At 37.9% G+C, this 19,157-nt stretch overlaps 2 protein-coding genes across 2 annotated transcripts; one reads left to right on the forward strand and one right to left on the reverse strand.

Moving 5' to 3' along the window:
• Positions 1–5,105: 5,105 nt before the first annotated feature.
• Positions 5,106–9,315, reverse strand: LOC119084852 (LIM domain and actin-binding protein 1-like). The gene is made up of 8 exons (XM_037194984.1): positions 8,875–9,315; positions 7,801–7,928; positions 7,650–7,738; positions 6,896–7,584; positions 5,839–5,989; positions 5,399–5,765; positions 5,258–5,336; positions 5,106–5,188 (listed from the first exon to the last, which is right to left on the reverse strand). Exons 1-8 carry the CDS (start codon positions 9,094–9,096, stop codon positions 5,183–5,185), a joined length of 1,731 nt encoding a protein of 576 aa, XP_037050879.1. The 5' UTR covers positions 9,097–9,315; the 3' UTR covers positions 5,106–5,182.
• A 2,812-nt stretch (positions 9,316–12,127) lies between these two features.
• On the forward strand, positions 12,128–17,678 carry LOC119084878 (retinol dehydrogenase 16-like). The gene is made up of 2 exons (XM_037195022.1): positions 12,128–12,687; positions 16,733–17,678. The coding sequence occupies exons 1-2, from the start codon at positions 12,474–12,476 to the stop codon at positions 17,617–17,619; spliced, it is 1,101 nt and encodes a 366-aa protein (XP_037050917.1). The 5' UTR covers positions 12,128–12,473; the 3' UTR covers positions 17,620–17,678.
• The last annotated feature ends 1,479 nt before the right edge of the window (positions 17,679–19,157 follow it).

The following is a 19,157-nucleotide window of genomic DNA, read 5'->3' on the forward strand; positions in this document are numbered from 1 at the left end:
GTCATCATTGGACAATTTGAAACGTCGTCAAAAATAGCACAGCTAACTTTCACTTGTGAACAAGACACTATCTGTAATATGCTGGCTAACATGTTAAAATCAATCCTCTCTCCTTCGCGATTAAATTTATTGAGATGAATAATTAAAATAAAATCGAAGTAAAAATTCGACCCACCCATTGCTTTGGGGAGGCAATAGTAGCGTTGTTTTTTGAAATAAAAAAAATTAAAGAAACCGGTATTTTACGACGTCAAGAGGGTCGAAATTTTAAAAAATATATTGGCTCAAAGAGTGGCTTTGTTAATGCTGTGTCAGCTTGAATTCGTAACTTATTTAGACATCATGACAAACGCGAAGTTTAGATTATCCCATTACATGTAGCCTGAGGATTCGTAAAACTCTAGGTCCTACTAGCTATCGAATCTTATGCATAAGTATCATATTTCTGATTGGCCGATGCTGTAGGCCGTTCCACAGTAAGTTATGGGGATCAGCTATGGCAATGGTCATTTAAACTCTCATAAAACTAGTGTAAATACCTATTCACACACCGTTTAGCTGAAAGCCAAGATCCAATCTTTTACGCGCCGTGAAATCATGTTCCACGAATTTGTATCGCGTCCAAATAGTCTACACCTGTAGGTTTGGCTATTCGCACGCACGTCCCAATAGTCCACACCTGTAACAATGGCTATTGGCACGCGCGTCCCAATAGTCAACAAACATAAGAGTGACTATTCGCACGCGGCGTGCGAATAGCCTACGGCCGAAGGAAAGACTATTCGCACGCGCGTGTGAATAGTCACTTCGATCCAGAAATGACCAAAAATCGGGAACCGTCCAGAAACAAGTGACAGCAATCGGGAAAGCTTTAGGTTCTATTCTCAACTAAAAATAGTCGATTTCGTATTTCAAATTTTATGAGATTTTTTTTATTGCTTGTTTGGGTTCGAATGTTTCTGCTTCCACGTACCACGGTAGTGCCTCATCGTGCGCAGGATTCTGAATTGATAAAAGAAAAAAATTGGCAATCCATAACATGTCACAAAAATCTGAATATGAAAATTAATTTAACAAAATACCTAGATCTCGTTGATCCAGGTGGCATCATTCTACGTCTGATTGATCCGTGTGATCCCAATGAACTGGCGGATGTTGTACGCAATGTAGATGTAATTGGCCGAACCGAAGTCAATCTCCTCGTTAATGCAATTCGTGTGGGAGGCGTAAGTCGTCGTCCTGACCTTGCTGAATAAGCTGATGGAATTGGTCCGAGTAATCCCAATGAACTCGGTGATGTTATAGAAGATGTAATTCGCCTTGCTGTAGCGGTTCGTCGTCCTGATCCCATTGATGGGCGTGTGTGTGATAACCGAACGGGAAAATATTCACTCATCGCAACTTTGTAATTTCTTTTATCAGCATAATCGAAGACTACGAATATGATGCGATCAATCTAAAAAGAACAACAGACTTTGATTGAAATAATAAATTTCTCTGAACATAGCGAAGAGCCAAAAAAAAGTTGGACCGACTGCTATGAATTTTGAGTAGAAATTCTAACCCTATTTTTGTTGCGTTCCAAAAAATTTCGGACAACTTCGCAGGCGTTCGGAGCAGCTTCATGTGGAGGAAATCCTAATAGTAATAGCTTTATTAATACTTTTCAAACATCAATTCGTCGTTAAATTTTAAGAAAAAATTGTACCGTAAACGCCTGTAGAAATGCTTGGAAATGCCTGCAAATATCGAAAAAAGAACTAGATCTTTGTCTTATTGAAATTCAAAACGATTATTACAATTGTTCGGAGTGCCCAAGTCGCTGTAAAGTTTAACGAAGATTCATAAGCCCACCGTAATACATTAGGATCTTTGTTTTGAGGTCCGACAGTATGAATAACATCTGCAAGCGTAAAAACAATTGTTCGCGAAAAGATCGCTAGACATGTCCGCCAGTGATGACAGCAGTTCCTGGCCTGATCGGACCCAAACGTACCGATTCTGCTTTCAAACCTGGACCAGCCGCTCTATGAATGGCACCATCAACTAATTTATTCAAAAATCTTAAAATTCATCGTTTGTGCACTAGAAATCTATCTTACCTCCTCCTCCACCAGCTAGCGATTTTTTCGCTGCGTTTACTATTGCGTCAACTCGTAAACGAGTTATGTCACCTTCCCATAAAGATACTTTTCTGTTAATTTCATTATCTACTGGATACAATGCTGTTGCTGTTGATGCTACGATAAGAATTTAAAGTTTAATCTGATTCCATTCAGGATGTTCCGTAGACAAATTTACGAATTGTTCGTTCATTTTCAAAGAAATGCTGCTCCCATGTCTTAATTTGATTGGCCGTAATATACGTTCTCATTTTCGAATAATGTCAAAATTCTGAATTTTTTTAAAATTTGATTCGACTTTATCTTAAAAGAATTTGGAATGAATATTGGTAGATGATTGAATGAACACTGTGGTCTGTGAAAACTAGATATTTATTTCAATTGCCGAGAAAATAACAAAATGTCAAATAAGGAGAGATGAGGGGAATGCACAGCCACAACCACAGGCAATTCATTCACCAAACGAAGATTTTGTTGATGATACGCAAGAGGTGAAAATAAGTCTGTTTTAATACTTACTGTAGGATGAAAGTGTGAAGGAAAAGCCACTTCGACCGTAACTGTTCAGACCTCACCACAAAAAGTAACGTGCAGAGTCTTGAAGAAAATATTGATCTTGACCATGAAGACCTGTCTGCTAAAAAGAGAAAGGTTCGCGACTTTAAGAAGAACTTTTCAATAGATTGCATCGCTACAGGTCAATTTATCGAAGTTGTCGACCTGGTTAGAATTTCGTTAACATCTTTGTAATAGATCACTAAAATAACCGCTGGCGTGACGATCGACGGTTCGGTTTTGTGTGCAAACTAATGACGACCAACTTTGCTTCTAAGGGAATTCCCCGTATTTAGTTCATTTGCATTCATTTCAAAGAATTGGACGCACTCACTTATTCATTACTATGTGAAATTGTGAAGTTGGTTTCGATTAGTTTGCACACTTTTCCCCACCATTCCTCACGTTTCCGTCATCAGTTTCACCAAACGAAGAGATCTATCTCTCAGACGTAGACATTCAATGCAACATTTCAGTCTAGCGAGCAAACTGTCGAAAATAAACGATGGCCTATTCCACTCCGTGTCTGACTGCCGTGATTAAATGACCCAATGCATACACGCATTGAACGTTGTTGGCGACATATCACGATCATTGCGAGCTGCTCTACGCAATGAAACATTTGATTGCTGGTGCAAGCTACCTATCTATTTACTTACATTGGAATTACCAAGGTACCGGCGCTGTTCACTTCAAAAATCACACCCCCAGTAACGACTTTGTGTACAACAAAAACTCGCTTTCATCGTCCGAATGGGTCTCAGCAATCAAACTCAGCACCAACTATGCCAATCTCAACGGCGTTCCAGGCGTCGCAAGCTCTTCCAACCTTTGTCGTAAATGCGGCAAAGAGAGTGAAACCATTCAACTTGTTACTGGAAGCTGCTCGGCGAATAACCTGCTAATTACGTCAAGACATCATAGTATCAAACATTTCATTGCCAACTGCTGAGAACGATAGGATTCACGTGCTACGAAGAAGTGTATGCTGTCGATACAGACGGAAGAGGTCGATTCAGTGACATTATTGCCTTCCACCCGAACTCTAAGAAAGCTCCAACGATTCGATATGAAACGAACGACATCAACCAGGATCAAACTGTCAAGGACGAAAAAGGGAAAATCTACCGCAAATGCATTCCAATTTATACTGAAAAATACGTGCAATCATCTGGCGAGAGATCGCGGTCTGTGGTTCGGAAGTCGTGGAACGTTCAGTGATAGCGTTATTGAATTTTTCCGTGAAGTGAAATTAGACAATTCGTTCCTCAAGCAGTTGTCCGAAAGTGTTTTAACAAAGACTATCCATATAATTAGTAATCATATGTATGGCTGATGACGTAGCCACCTTTGAGCTTTGTGAAAAGATTAATTGAATTCGACTTTTTGTTTGTAATGACGATGTCCACTGGATTGATCAATATATGCTGTATAAATTTAGTACATTAAGGTACCGGTGAATATATCGAGAATTAATACTCTTCTGTATATTAAACAAACACGAGTGTAACGAGTGTATGTGTAATATACAGAAGAGTATTAGTTCGTGGTATATTCACTCGTACCTTATAATGTTTTATTGTATTGCGGAAACGACCAACTTATCGACATTTTAATGTAGGCTTATGAACTCTCGGTAATTAATATCGACGTCATATCAATGGAATAATTGATAGAAATAATGTTTGGTATAATACTCCGAAACAGTGTTTAATGTCGATGTATTTACCGCAATGCTATAAAGCAACTTATGTTATGTAAGCAGCACCTTTTATGTGAAATAAATGTTTCTCTCAGAGACTTTGAATTTTGCTTCTTTACTTCGCTTTTCATATTCAGCAATTGTAAAGTTTTCACTATAAATTGCGTCTCCTCAACGGTTTTCTCAACCTCCAAGAATAAATCGAATTCACTTTTTCTGATCTAAGTGTTTCTCCAAGATTTGAACCAAGACTTGTACTTCAAAGACTACATTTTCCACAATGTCATTAACAGATGAAATAGCCGTCTGAAAATTTGTATTAATCTATTTCAGTACAACTATTTCACTAATCAAAGTGGATGGTGAAAAGAACAACTTTCGTAAAAAAGTGTTGGTCAAAGCAAAAACCACTAAGCTATGTGTCAAGTCATCTGTCCCAAAGAAAAAGGATGTCAAATACTGGACAATTAAGGCTGCGAGCGCACTTACGCCGTTTAGCACTCCGTTTACGTTTTAACAATGGAAAGTGGGAGGAGCTTCCATTGTTCACTCGTAAACGGAGTGCTAAACGGCGTAAGTGCGCTCGCAGCTTAAGTTTCTGAGCAAAAAAGCTTCGAGTTTGATAGTCAAATTCGGAAGTAACAAGTCAATGTCGACCGATTCGAGAATATCCAAAAACATTTCGGAATTATTGAGCCCAATTTCTTTTTAGACAAAAGACAATGTGATCGTGATTGTTTATTTATTTCGTAATTCATACATTCAGTTCACCTATTGTTGCGCAGTGTGCCGAACATTAACCTCAGTCCTGGAAATTAAATTGAATTAAGTTGGACACAGGCACAGGACACAGTCATCAATTAAAAATTGAATTTACCACAAAACGATTCGTCGTTGGATGTTTTGCGTTCTGTATTCGACCGGAATGGGGCAAATTTTCAAATTTCGCACGAATTCTGGAAACAAAATTTTGTTAACGGAAATGGTTTGAATATCCGAATCGGGAAAAAAAACTAACGTTTTAGTAGTTTCCGTTTGCGATTCGTCAATCTCATCGTATTCTGGTATCGAGTCGTTGTATTCGTTCGTGTCGTAAACATTGTTTTCATAGTTCCATCTCTCGTATAAATCTTTAAGTTCTTTCGTGCGGGCAGCTAATCTCGCGTGCTCTAAGTCATAGTCCAAATAAGCCGGTTCTCTACTCAAAATTCCACTCGTCTCAAATTGTGTGTTGTCATGAGAGCGGCCGTTTTCTGGTGATTTAATTTCGCCTCGAATTGATTGATTTTTGGTTTTCCCGTTTGTATCGCTTTTAGGTGATTGCATCGTTTTACTTTTCTGAATCTGATCGATATAGCTGCTCTTCGCCTTCTCCACAACACGATCTATTTTTAAGGCGTCTATTTTTAGTGCGATGATCTATTTTGGTTTGTTTTTGTAAATTTTGTTATTTATTACCTCCGTCAAATGCAGCATTGGGTGGAATTTTAGTTTCGTTTCTGCTGTTCTCTTCTGGATTATAATTTTCGAAAAATTCAAATTGATTTTGAATGTCTGCTTTCTCCGCCATTTTTACTTTTGCATGGCTCTTAATAATTTTATCTTGTGCCTATTTCGATCGAAATAGTATTTTACATGACTAGGGATGAAAAGTAGAGTTTTCGTGTGAATTTTGTTGATCCGAGGCGAAACCGAGGTCAATAAACACACGAAAACGAGACTTTTCATTTTTATCCCGAGTTATGTAATGGATTTTACATGCTGAGGGCTTCGAAAGAAGTGCTTAAAACGTGAAAAGTACAAATTATCGATTTTTATGTCCGTGGTTACTCCTAGGAGATCTAATTCAAATTTCTCTTGATATTTGCACAGCTAAAGTTAGTCCATTTAGCCTCTTAACCCGTTAAGGTGACATGAGGAGCGGTATTGACGTCAAATATTGAACGATGGTTGTGTTACTGAGTTGGCTGCGTCCCCTCAAAACAGATAATGGCAAATAGAATGGAAGATTCATGGCAATTTTCTTTTCAATTTAAAATTGGAAAAATTGTGAATCTTTCAGCAGCGACTGTCTGCATTAAGTATGATTTCCACTCAACAAAAAGTACTCCGTGAGAGAGCTGTCAAATAAACAAACCAAAAATTGAAAAAAAAATCAATTTTGTCTCTCATACGGATCCCTTTTTTGGTAAGTGGAAATTAAGCCTTAGTTGGTTATTATCAGAACGAAATAAACTGAGTAAAGTGAGTAATCCCCACTAGCCGTCGAGGCACTGTAAATATTCTTAAGTATTCTCGAGTATATTGAAGTTGTATCAACGCACTTCAAGCAAAAGGGCTTCGAGTGACAGCTGCCAAATGAAAGAAATTTCCCGATTTGTTTACAGTGCAAAAATTTGTTTGCTACACTGTAACGTTTTAGTACCACTCATGCTTGAAGTGCGTTGCTTATAGGCATTAATATAAAATTTCTGATCTGCGACAAATCGTTTCACACAGCCAAACCACGACATACCTGTTGCTTTGCAAGCATTTGCATACGCTCAGAGACTTTATTAGAAATTTGACCATTCGATTTGTTCTGCTTATTTTTAGGAACATCGTCATCGGTTTCATTGTTATTGGCAGGATTTGACCGATACACTTCACCGGTTTCAAATTGTTGCTTAGCATTTTGCGCCTTTTTCGCCGACGATTTTATGTGATCCAAATCATGAGCAAGAGAGGAACCTTTATTACGTTGACTGGCCGTGGTTTCCTGCAATGCATTCTGATACATTTCGGTGGTGCGTGCTAGCTTTCCCGAAAACAGTTTCGAACGAATATTTTGTATTTCCTGTTTTCGTTCCTCATATCGGGCTTGACGCCCCTGTTCCATTCCGGCTTCGAATTTATTCTTTATTTCATTCATAGCTTCGAAATTCGAGGGGCGTTCGCGTTGTGCCCGCTTCGCTCTGATTAAATCAACGTCTACGTCATCGTCGTAATCTTCCGAATGAATTGAATCCGCATCGCAATCATAGTCTGCTGATCGTTCTTCCTTAGCCGAGCCAATTTTTTCAAACAATCGAAAACGTCGTTTTACTGCAGCAGTTTCAATGTTCTCCAGTCCAAGATCATGTTGTTTCGACGAACGAATAACGTTGTCTGGTAGCTCAGACGGTTGATTTTCACTGATTACAAGTTCCGGTCTCCGCTTTGGCCCTAGATAAGGTTCCTCATCTACAATATTTTTCAGTGGGACGTCGAACATTTCTTTAGTTACTCACCATCTGCCACGCCGAAGAGTTGTTTAAAGTGAAGCTTGCAATACACAACCCCTTCACGAATCTGGAAGCTATCGACTTTGCTGTGTCGGCTACAAGTAAATTTGAATTATTTGAGTGTAAAGTTAATGTTTAAAAAGTTTGTAAAAATTACTTTAACGTTTTATCGCATTCGTTACACTTGAAACAGTTCTTGTGCCAAATTTGCTGTTCTGCTATCACTTCTTCCATTTTATATACCGTCTTGTTACAACGTACGCAAATGCCCTCAGCTCGCGATAGCTACACCCCAATCAAAAAAATTCTTTTTTTTTTAAACATTTTACAATGAATAGTGGTCGCTATATAAGTATACTGGAAGGAGGAAGAGACCAAGGTTTTATGTGACCGTCAATAATATCTAAAAACATTCTGAAGTAGCATAGCCTACACAATAGGAAGATTGACGCTTACAGCTTGAAAATCCACAACCAGTGCCATTCGTACATTACCGAGACCACAGCTCTGCATGAACATGAGAAATATTCGGAGGCTTATACAAGTCAAAAAAAGGCCTTGCATTTCTTTCGTAAAGATATGAGTCATCAATACCATTGGTGTGAACACGACAGAGTAAAGTTAACCAGGCAGGAGCGCTGATTTGACTACGGACCTGAATAATCTAGTAGCCCTTTGTGTTTTGCGAATAAAATTTTTCAATTTATGTCAGTGTTCATTTGAGTTCATTTTCATCCCGTGTATTAGGTCCCTTATTTGACGTTTCGAAAATGAACCGCTCCTGCCTGGTTTATTTTACTCTGCCGTGGTGTGAATAAAAACAACACTATGTTGTACTGCAATCGTGCACGCATACATATTTGAAAATTTGGAGAAAATTTGCATCATTACTTTTTCATTTCCGACACTGCTTCTGAGTGCAGCTTCGAGTACAGCAGATTGTACCAATTTTCGGGATATCGTGATCTCAAAAAACTCTCTCGACAAACGTTTGTAGAACTAAATCCTAGTAACCCTCAGTATGTCGTACGTGGCTAATAATATAGTCGTACTGTGCGTCGCAGAAAATACCTTACGTAACCGAAAACCGCTTTCAGATTGTTTTGTTCTGAGACTTGGGAATCAAGCCCTTGCCTTCGGTTCGGACACAAAACCTCCCTCTCTTCAAAACAAACATGGAATAAGGTACATTGGGTGCATTGGACATTTCGTTTATGTTTTGTTGTTTTACCACTGATGTGTGATCCTTTTTTTCCATTTCGGCCTTATTCGATTGTTTAGTCATCACTTTTTGATTAGTTTGTTGTTGTTGTTGTTGCTGCTGCTGCTGCTGCTGCTTCTGCTGTAGTTGATGTTGAGTAGATGAAGTAGATGTAGATGATGTAATTGTCCTTGACATTGTGCTTATTTTAGTTACGCTTCCAACAGTTTTATTTACAGTCGATTGACTCATTTTTCCTTTTTTTTTAATTTAACTAAATCCTTTTAAATCAAAGTACCACCAAATATCAACGTGAACTTAATTAATGGGACCAACAATCAACTAAGCAGGATTGTTACACAACAGTTAAATAGAACCAAAAATCAATTATTCACAACGACTAAACACAATTTCGGAAGATACACATCGAACGGTCGACAGGTGAATGGTTTTACTTCGCGATACGTTATGACGTGATGTATTTAAAGTAAAAAAATATTTTTAAAAATATACTCGCAACTGCCATGAGCAATAGCATTAAATCTGGATTGATGATTTGGATCACCGCAACGAAATTATTTCAGGTGCCTCATATGTGGGGAAATAGTTATTTATACAACCGAGTGATAAATGTTTTTTAGGCACTAGATGTGTAGATTGTCACTCGATGCCGCAGGCCGAGTGTGACAATACGCATCGTGTGCCTAAAAAAGCATTTATCAACGAGTTGTATACAACGTTTTTCGCAATAAAGGCAACGGAAAGTCCTACTTTTCGTCACTTGTTGCGAAAATGTGTTTTCTAATTCAGTTACGAAACGCTGTTTCGTTGTTTGCTTATCGAGTAGTTTCGTTCCAAAACAAGGTAATTTACGACACTAGTGCTGAAAAGTGCGGTCAAAATTATCGTCAGTTTCTTATCGTGAACGAATAACCTTGTTCGATACGCGCAACAAAGAAGGGGTCTATGAAATAAATCCTATTTAACATAATTTTCCTACCTAGTGTCGAAATAACGTCATTTCGTCCAAGAAATATTTTCACGCGTTACAAAAATATTTCCACGTTTATATACGCGTTCCCTTGCTCGTTCCTCCTAACTTTTCCTCATTAGTCGGTATGCCAAGTTTCAAGACCCCGGAAAGTGCTAAGGGAGTCGAGGAATACCTCCAAATAAATTTCTAAAAATCAAAAGTCAAATTTTTGAATTTTAGAAATTTATTTGGAGGTATTCCTCGACTCCCTTAGCACTTTCCTGTGTGCCTAGAGTTGACAAGTAACAATAACCGCCAACGTGTTAAACTTCTTATTATAGACAACTTGAATCGAGCAAACACAATTAACACAAAACTTGAATCGAACCTGAACCCTACCTGGAGAGGTAGGACTTTATCAGTTCTTTTTTCTCAATTCTACCTGATATAGTACGGTTCACTATTCCACTGGAAGATGTCGCTGCAACGGTTACACCAGAAAAATAATTAATTTTTTACTTGATGGATTTAAGTCAAATGCCAACAACTGATATTAGGACTCTGGAACAGTAATTAGTTTTTAAATCGGCCCTATATCGCCTTATCTAGTAATTAATTAATTAATTAATTACTGGTCCAGAGTACTCTATGAGGTAGAATAGAGTTGAGAAAAAAGAATTGATGATTAACTTAGATATTAAGAGCGATGTACCCTTTGTAAATTTGTAGCCTACATTTGGGCGGAAAATATTCGGTTTTTTGAACCAAAATCTTTTTTTGAAAAGGTAAAACCATTAAAGCACACAAAAATGTGTCAATTTATTTTTAAGGAAAAATTGGTTTGTGGGTGATAACTTATACCACCTGGAGAAAGCTTTGCATATTGTGTGAATTTATGTAATTGTTTAGTTTTGAACCAACCACACAAACCAATTTTTCCTTCAAACGTGACACATTTCTGCATGCTTTAATGGTTTTACCTTCTCAAAAAAAAAAGTTTTAGGTTCAGAGAAATCATCAAAAAACGAATATTTATCCGCCTAAATATAGGCTTCAAATTTGCAAAGGGTTCATTGCAAATCATTTATAAGAGAAGTTGTTGCACGCAATCTGTCAGCAGATGGATTTATGTTAATTAAGGACTTCGATTTCCTGGCTCAGGTCACAAAAGGTCAACTCAAAAAATTTAAATTTCAGAGTGAATAAAAGCAATCTACAGATGGGTAAATTGTAGCCTACATTTGTACGCAAAATTATTATTGTTTTAATAATCATTTTGGATTCACATCCTTTTCTAAAAAAGTACGACCATCGTTTGGTGTTAAAATGTGTTAGCTATCAGTAAAACATTAAAATGCTAATGGAGATGTACTGTACATAGGTCCGAGAAAACTGAAAATACAATCGCTAAATCAAACTGGTGTGCATACGTTATTTTGCCCCAGCTGGTCTCATTTGGAATTGTATGTGACCAGCTGGTGCGAAATAACGTATGCACACCAGTTCGTTTTAGCGATTGTATGTGTCAATTTTCGTGAAATATCGAGTTTTCACTGACCTAGGTACATATCCATTGACATTTCAATTTTTTGCTGATAGCTAACACATTTTAACACATTTTCCAAAAAAGAATTCGAGTCAAAAATTATCATCAAAACAGTAATAATTTTGCGCCTAAAGGTAGGCAACAATATAGCCATGTGTAGATTGCTATTGAAGAGATCATTCCCAATATATATTACACACTTGTCACGAAGAAGTCGAGGCTTGCCGAGACTGATAGTGACAAATGTGTACTCTATAATTCACATAAGCGAAAACGAGACAACAACATAGACATGAAGTGTAATTTTTGAATTATTCTTCTAGTTAAGTAATTTTGACATACGAACACCGCGCGTATGTGATAATAGTACATTACTATACCAGTGAAGTAATTTGATATCTCGTATTCAGATGAGTAAAAGTATCCGAGGGCTTCAGCCCGAGTAAAGTACATTACGCGTGACGACTATTTGCATCTCTTTCGCACGCGTGACATACTTTTTAAACGATCCCCAGGCTCTGCTGCCGGTTAAAAGTCAATAAAACTTTTCTAGATCCGAACTCTTTCTCTCTGTCCGATCTTTGCACTCATATAGCTGCCATGAATCATACTTTTACTCGGCTCAATAACGATAACATTCAACTGCACTCCAATTACGAGGCTAACAATCACCAATGTTGTAGAACCTGTATTACACTCCAGTCCGCACTACACAGAAAATAATTGCAGAATGGAATTGCATTTCTTCAATTTTAATTCGCTTTTTCTCAGTTCCGATTAAAAACTGGCATAGACCGTACGTTATAATAATACGCAGTCTTGCGGACGGTTGTGTTTGATTCATTATGCAAGATCGGCGATAAACGTATTGGTGTAGAAACGTGTTTATCACATTGTGGACTCTTCAAACTTTTTTTTTCTAATTCCTAATGTCAAACCGTTGATTATTGTCTGTATATCCAGCAATTATATAAGTCTGTGTCGGTGGGTAGATGCCTTTTTTTAGCGGAATAGACGTTAAATGACTATATTCAGAAATTGGTCAACGGTTTCAACGTTTCCAATCTTTTCTATTCCAATCAGTTGCCGTAAACTATTCGATTAGCTATCATGTATTTCGCGAAAGTGATACTGCATCAGGTGATTTTCATCCAATTTTGTTTGTGCATTTACTTTTACACGGACCTTAGCACAATTGTTAAGGTTCTGGCATCGCTTCAGGCATACGTTGCCAGTTATTTTGTTGCATTTTGGACGCTTAAGTTGATATACAAATGTTCGTGCATGAGAGTAACAGGCGACAACAAATGCGTGTTGATCACAGGTAAATTGTTTTGTTTTTTGGCGATAATTCGAAAATTCGAAAACGTTGTAACCGCCTCTGTGTCGTTCAAATCATAAGTGAATGGGTGTGCAGCATATATGTCGTCTAAGGTCTTGTATCGAGTGTTTATTTATGAAACCTCGAGCTCTGTTCCTTGTTTTTTTTCTTTCTTTCAACTGTGACGAAATACACATTAACTACGCAATACAATAACATTACAAAGGCAGTATACAAACATAGAGAATGTATTGAAAACATTTGGAAGATCACAATAATTATATGTGCAGGCTCGGACTGATCATACTGATGAGCATGACCTGGTGTTTTTTTTCACGTTTTGTACCAGTACGGGCGCTAGTATTCGGACATGTACCAAAGAACGGCCACCTATTGTTCTTTCATTGACAAACCTCTTTTATCAATGAAAGAACAATATGTGGCCGAATACTGGTACCAGTACTATGTCAATTTTAGCGAAAATAGTATTTTTCCTAACGCATGCTAAGAAGCTGTTTTACCCAACGAAAGCTTTCCAGCACGAGTCGCAGGCGAGTTCTGAAATCGAGTTCGCTAAAAAAAGCCTCTTAGCATAAGTTAGTTTGTTAGTGTGTCGGCAATGAGCGATGAAGTCGCGATATTTCGACACAATATAAAAAACGTTTTTTTTTACATAAATCTCCCAATAGGCCTTTTGACAGCCGATCCGGCCCTGTATGCGTGACCTTGGTTTCAAGTGCTTCTGAGTTAATCCTTTTATGTGATTACTTTTGATTTCAAATAGAATTGTTGGAATGTTGCACGTTTTGCTCTTAACAACAATTTTACAAGGTTATAGGCGAGACGGTTATACTAAAATCATGACCGTTGTTTTACTGTAAAGTGGAGAAAATCAATAAAAGTAGATGACTAGGTACTAGGTACAGCTTCATTAGTGACAACTTGAGCGTCAAAGTATTAAAACATTAATAGACGCGGTTATGACTGGGAAAAAATTTCTTTTCGTTTATGTCATTTAACAGCTCTCGCAAGTTTTTTGTTCAAACTCAATTTCTCCTTCCAAACACTTCAACCTTCCCCGTCATAACAGTCTATAGATCATCTTCAAGTTCACGGTGTACTTTCAAACGTAACCTCAAATTATTTTCGTTGTGTAACCCAAACTTTTATGTCAAGAAAGAGCTGCCATTTGAGTACTAAATTTAAAGTCCTGTGTAAAAAAGAACGAACAATTGGCGGCGGTTCGCAAGTCTTTCGTTCAAATGACATTATTTTTAACGTGGATGGCAGTTCTTAACGTGGATGGCATTTCAAACGGCTTTAAAGATGGTCCATGAAGACGAACTTTCACAAGAAGAAAGTAAGTAGCCTATGTCAAAGAGACGAATAGACATAACCTCAACCGTCATAAGCCCTCGGTTTTCTTTTCTCTAAGTAAGAATGTGTTAGACTCTGTGGATACGTTCGACATTTATAAATGGCCTTGGACTAATTTTTCTACACGAGCACCCTGACTAAATATTAATCGTTATGTTAATTCCACTTAACTCTTCATAATTGTGATACGAATAAGAAAATGTTGCAGTAAATGCGATTATATTTAAATGAAAGTTTTTGCAGTAAAAAGATAAAAGATTTCATTGAAAAACAAACAACGAACAACGTTTCCTCTGTTAATACTTGCATTTTGCATTTTATAGTGCATGTGGTGGACAGCACATTTTCTTTAATGACGTGTGTTAAGCAACGCTTTGAAATATGTAAAAGAGTAGAGACACCCACAGTAAGTTGTGTTTCTGTAGCGTTGTGTTCGATGATCTATGTAAATGAATAATTACACTGTCAAGGTGGAACGCAGTCCTTACCTTGTCAATTGAAACGTCCCATTCGTGGAATGTTTGTATCTTACTCGCTCTAACGATTTCGCACTCATGGCAATTCAAAGGGACTTTGTTTTGAAATCCCTTCATCCGGCTTTTAGTAACCGCACGTTTTTCTTGACGATTCTTGACATGGCTTTGCGTAGACCTATACAACCAGATAAGTCCTAAAAATCTGTTGGTAATGAGTTATTCAGCGTTGGACTGGTCTGCCGTCATTGGCAGAACGGCAGAAGACATTTAGCGATAAATTTCAACAAAAGAATTCTTTTGTTAAAATTTGTCGCTAAGTTTCTTATGCAAATTATGGTAGTGGTCATATAGTGAAATCGTGAAGTCCAGCCCTTCTGTTAATAGACTGACTGTCTCGAGATTTAATGCAGATTGCTGACTCAGGAACAAGAACTGTGATCTGAAGCTTCAAGATTTCAACAATGAACAGAAGTTTGTCAAATCGTGTCGCCAAGCCTTTTTCCTTACACAATAATTTTGTAAACCACACATGTTGCCTTCCGTCGTCGACTCGACCTTTTCATATTGTTCAACAATTTTTTTTTCTATCTCTTAATGGTCATTGGTCATATTCGAGACAAACCTAAACTAATCTTCGCTTCACCCATTAAAGTGGTATTTATGCAATAAAAATGTGGTATGGGTCTCTATTTAAACCACACAGTCCGTATTACTTTGCGACATGACAGCACACTCACTTGACATTGTATTGCTTTTTTTTATCGAACATTTGGTGGGCTAAACTGAAATTCTATTACGCAAAACATAAAAATTAAAATATTTATTTCCCATTCAAGAAAATACTTCAAGATGTTTTATGACAATCAATGATTTGGTATATTTGTACGGCGCAGGTAATATTTGATCTGCACTTCCAAAACCGGTTCTAATACACTTACCATATCCACTATCATTTTATAGAAAGCCATAAATGAGCAGCAGATTTTAAATTTATTATTTCATCGAAATTGAGCCAAATTCAATTCGTTACTACATTCACACTAAGTTTTAAATCGCAAATAATATCCTTCACTTATATCCACTGCTCAAAGTACTTATATTTCTCTTGGTATGGACCTTTATTTTTGCTTCATATTAAAGACTTTATACGCAAGAAAAAGTGCATGTACATGAACTTGATGCCGAAAGGTTGTCATTTGAGCTTCAGTCATATTGCGATGTTTGTTTTGAAAGGTTACCGGTTACCATTACATTTTTAATCCGTTGATCAAATTAAGACGAATCAACAAAACGCTAAATTGTAGCCCAAATTTGTGCGAAAAAATTATACATTTTCAAAGATAACTTCGAATCCGAGTCCTTTCAGGGAAAGGTGGGACCATACCATCGTTTTACGTAGCCTTTGAGCAAAAATTATTAATTGTTGTGGTAGTGTAACTAGAAAGCGCAATAGTTCACTGAAATCTTCTTGACACAAAACGATGGTCCCAATTTTTCCAGAATCGACGCGGGTACGAAGTTATAATTTTTTTGCATAAATTTAGGCTACAATTTAGCGTTGTGTCGATTCGTCTTTATTTGTTCCAAAAATATTAGAGAACGTTAGCTTTTTCGACGGTGATTTACCGTCAACCATAATTTCCACCGCTAACGCTAAAACCGACGATAATGCTCTGTCAGAAAATGGCGACGAATGTGAATGCATTTGAATGTACGAATGCAATTTCTATTGATTTTGTAATGATGGGAATTTGTGATGGAAATTCGTGGATCGATTTGTGAATATTCAAAGACATTCGGCTCGAGGAAGTCTTTTTACTTAACACAGCAATATTCAACGACAAATGTCAAATTCATTCAGGTAGCTTCCTGCATGTCAGATCTATAAATTCCATTGATAAAACATTGATCCGGACCCGTTTTCAGAGTAATAATCACAAAATGAATTTGACTTTTGTCGTTGAATATTGATGTGTTAGGAAAAAAGACTTCCTCGAGTCGAATGTCATTCAATATTCACAAATCAGATCCACGAATTTCCAAAATGTCGGTCCAACCCCATTCTTCAAGTGATAATTACGTTGCGTAGAAGCTTTGCGTAGAAATTTGCTTAGAAAAAGCTAACGTTCCGTATTGTTTTATTATCAAGACAGTCTAAATCTGTTGGCTAAAACACGGTTTTCTATTCGTTTCAGGATGTGATTCTGGATTCGGACAGGAAGCATCCATTAAATTAAACAAATTGGGTTTCAAAGTCTTTGCCACTTGCTTGGATCCGAATGGCAATGGTGCTAAACAACTTATATCAGAGGCTGCCGATCCGAACAGAATGGTTGTAATTGGAATGGACGTGACCAAAGACAAAGATATCGAAAATGCATACGAAACGGTCAAAAAGTGCATGTCGAGCTCAGAATGTTTGTTCGGTTTGGTCAATAATGCCGGTATAGCCATCGCAGGTGAGCTGGATTTCGGACCGGACTTATCGGATTGCAATAAAATTATCGATATCAATCTGATGGGAATGATCAAAGTCACACGGCAGTTCTTACCGTTAATTCGTAAGTCAAAAGGACGCATCGTGAACGTCGAAAGTTTGGCAGGATTGTTGCCGATGCCGTATTCGATTTTCTACGCGGTTTCGAAGACAGCCGCTGCCGGATTCAGCGACAATTTGAGAATCGGAATGTATCGCTTCGGCGTTTCGGTAGTGTCGATAAATCCATATCTGTACCGGACATCGATAACCAACGCAAAAACGCTCATAAATCAATACGAAAACAACTATAAACAGTCGTCAGACGAAGTACGCCAGGCATACGGTAAAAAATTCGTACAACGGGGGAAAATTGGCATAGCCATAACCAATTTTGCAACGAAATCAAGTGCTGTTCCAAATACCATCGTCAACGCATTGACGGTTTATGAGCCGGATCCTCGATACATCGTTGCCCCCAAAATAATGGAACCGATATTGAGATCGTTCTTGTGGATACCCAAGGAAAGTCTGGAAGTTTTCTTTCAAATGTCATGTTGGATTCTCGGTACACACCGAGTCTATCCAGACAATCTAGAAAAATGATAGGCGGCAGGCACGACTTGAGAATGGGGAAATAAAATCATAAAATCGAGCTAGACGAACGATTGTGTTTTTTTGGGCCTTATCGTCGACATTTGGAGACAATGAAAAACCTTTGCTGTTACCTCATAAAGTAGTAGATTTTACTCCGTCTTCTATACGCTTCACTGAGCAACAGCGGTTGGCTATTTCCCATGAACCATCTCTCTTTTAGCAATGGCTAAATTTTTTCCTCCACCCGATTCCCATACTCCGTCGTGTTACTATCCTCCCACATATTATTTATACCGAAATGGAACATAATTCTACATTTGAAGTGTTTAACAGTTAATAGCTCAGGAAAAATGGGTTGGTTACACAACAGACCACACAACGAACATGCAAACGTTACAAACAGTTCAGATGGCTTGTATATTTCGCCACACTCTCGTTATACGTCCAGGAAAGCATTGTCATGTTCATGTCCTTTTTTTATTGCGGCAACGTATGTATATGTAAAACTGAAAATTATGAAATGTACCGAAAGCGCTCACATTATATTCTTGTTAAAAGTACCCGATCCGGTTTCCGTTAATTGGATGGTGGTAGTTTGTTGAAATAAATGGGTTGATGCGCTCAAGATGCGCATGGTACAGTTGAATATTTTTCACTAATTTCTGTTACAAATATACGACACCAGCACTGTTACCCGGGATCCCTGACACTCAAAACAACACTGTCACTCCTAACCAAACTTGCAATCCTAACCACACTAACACTTCTAATCACATTGGCACTGGCAGTTCCAACCACACTGACACTCCTAACCACACTGACACTCCTAACCACACTGACACTCCTAACCACACTGACACTCCTAACCACACTGACACTCCTAACCACACTGACACTCCTAACCACACTGACACTACTAACCACACTGACACTCCTAACCACACTGACACTCCTAACCACACTGACACTCCTAACCACACTGACACTCCTAACCACACTGACACTACTAACCACACTGACACTCCTAACCACACTGACACTCCTAACCACACTGACACTCCTAACCACACTGACACTCCTAACCACACCGACACTCCTAGCCACACTGACACTCCTAACCACACTGACACTCCTAACCACACTGACACTCTTAATCACACTGACACTCCTAACCACACTGACACAATGCTTCACATCTTTTATTTCTGAGTCCTGAGGAATAGTACTTCTAAGTGGTTCGTATTTCCGAAGTAACTCATAAGGAATCGTAACTCCTGGGGAAACGTAATGCAGGGGAATCTTAATTCCAAGGGAATTGTAATTCCAGGGAATAAACCCTGAGGAATCGGTAATTTTCCGGAAATCAGACTTCCTAGAAAATCGAAATTTCTAGCGAATCTCTATTCCAGTGAATGGTAATTCCTATTGAATCGTAATTTTTTGGGAAACGGAATTCCTATTCCAAGTGAAGCAAGGTGAACCCAAATAAAGCTAAGTGTAACGATCTTTCGGTTTTGTTACGTAGAAGAAGAAGAAGAAGGAGTTGA

The sequence above is a fragment of the Bradysia coprophila genome, unplaced genomic scaffold (assembly GCF_014529535.1).
Source record: "Bradysia coprophila strain Holo2 unplaced genomic scaffold, BU_Bcop_v1 contig_94, whole genome shotgun sequence".
Lineage (NCBI taxonomy): Eukaryota > Metazoa > Arthropoda > Insecta > Diptera > Sciaridae > Bradysia > Bradysia coprophila.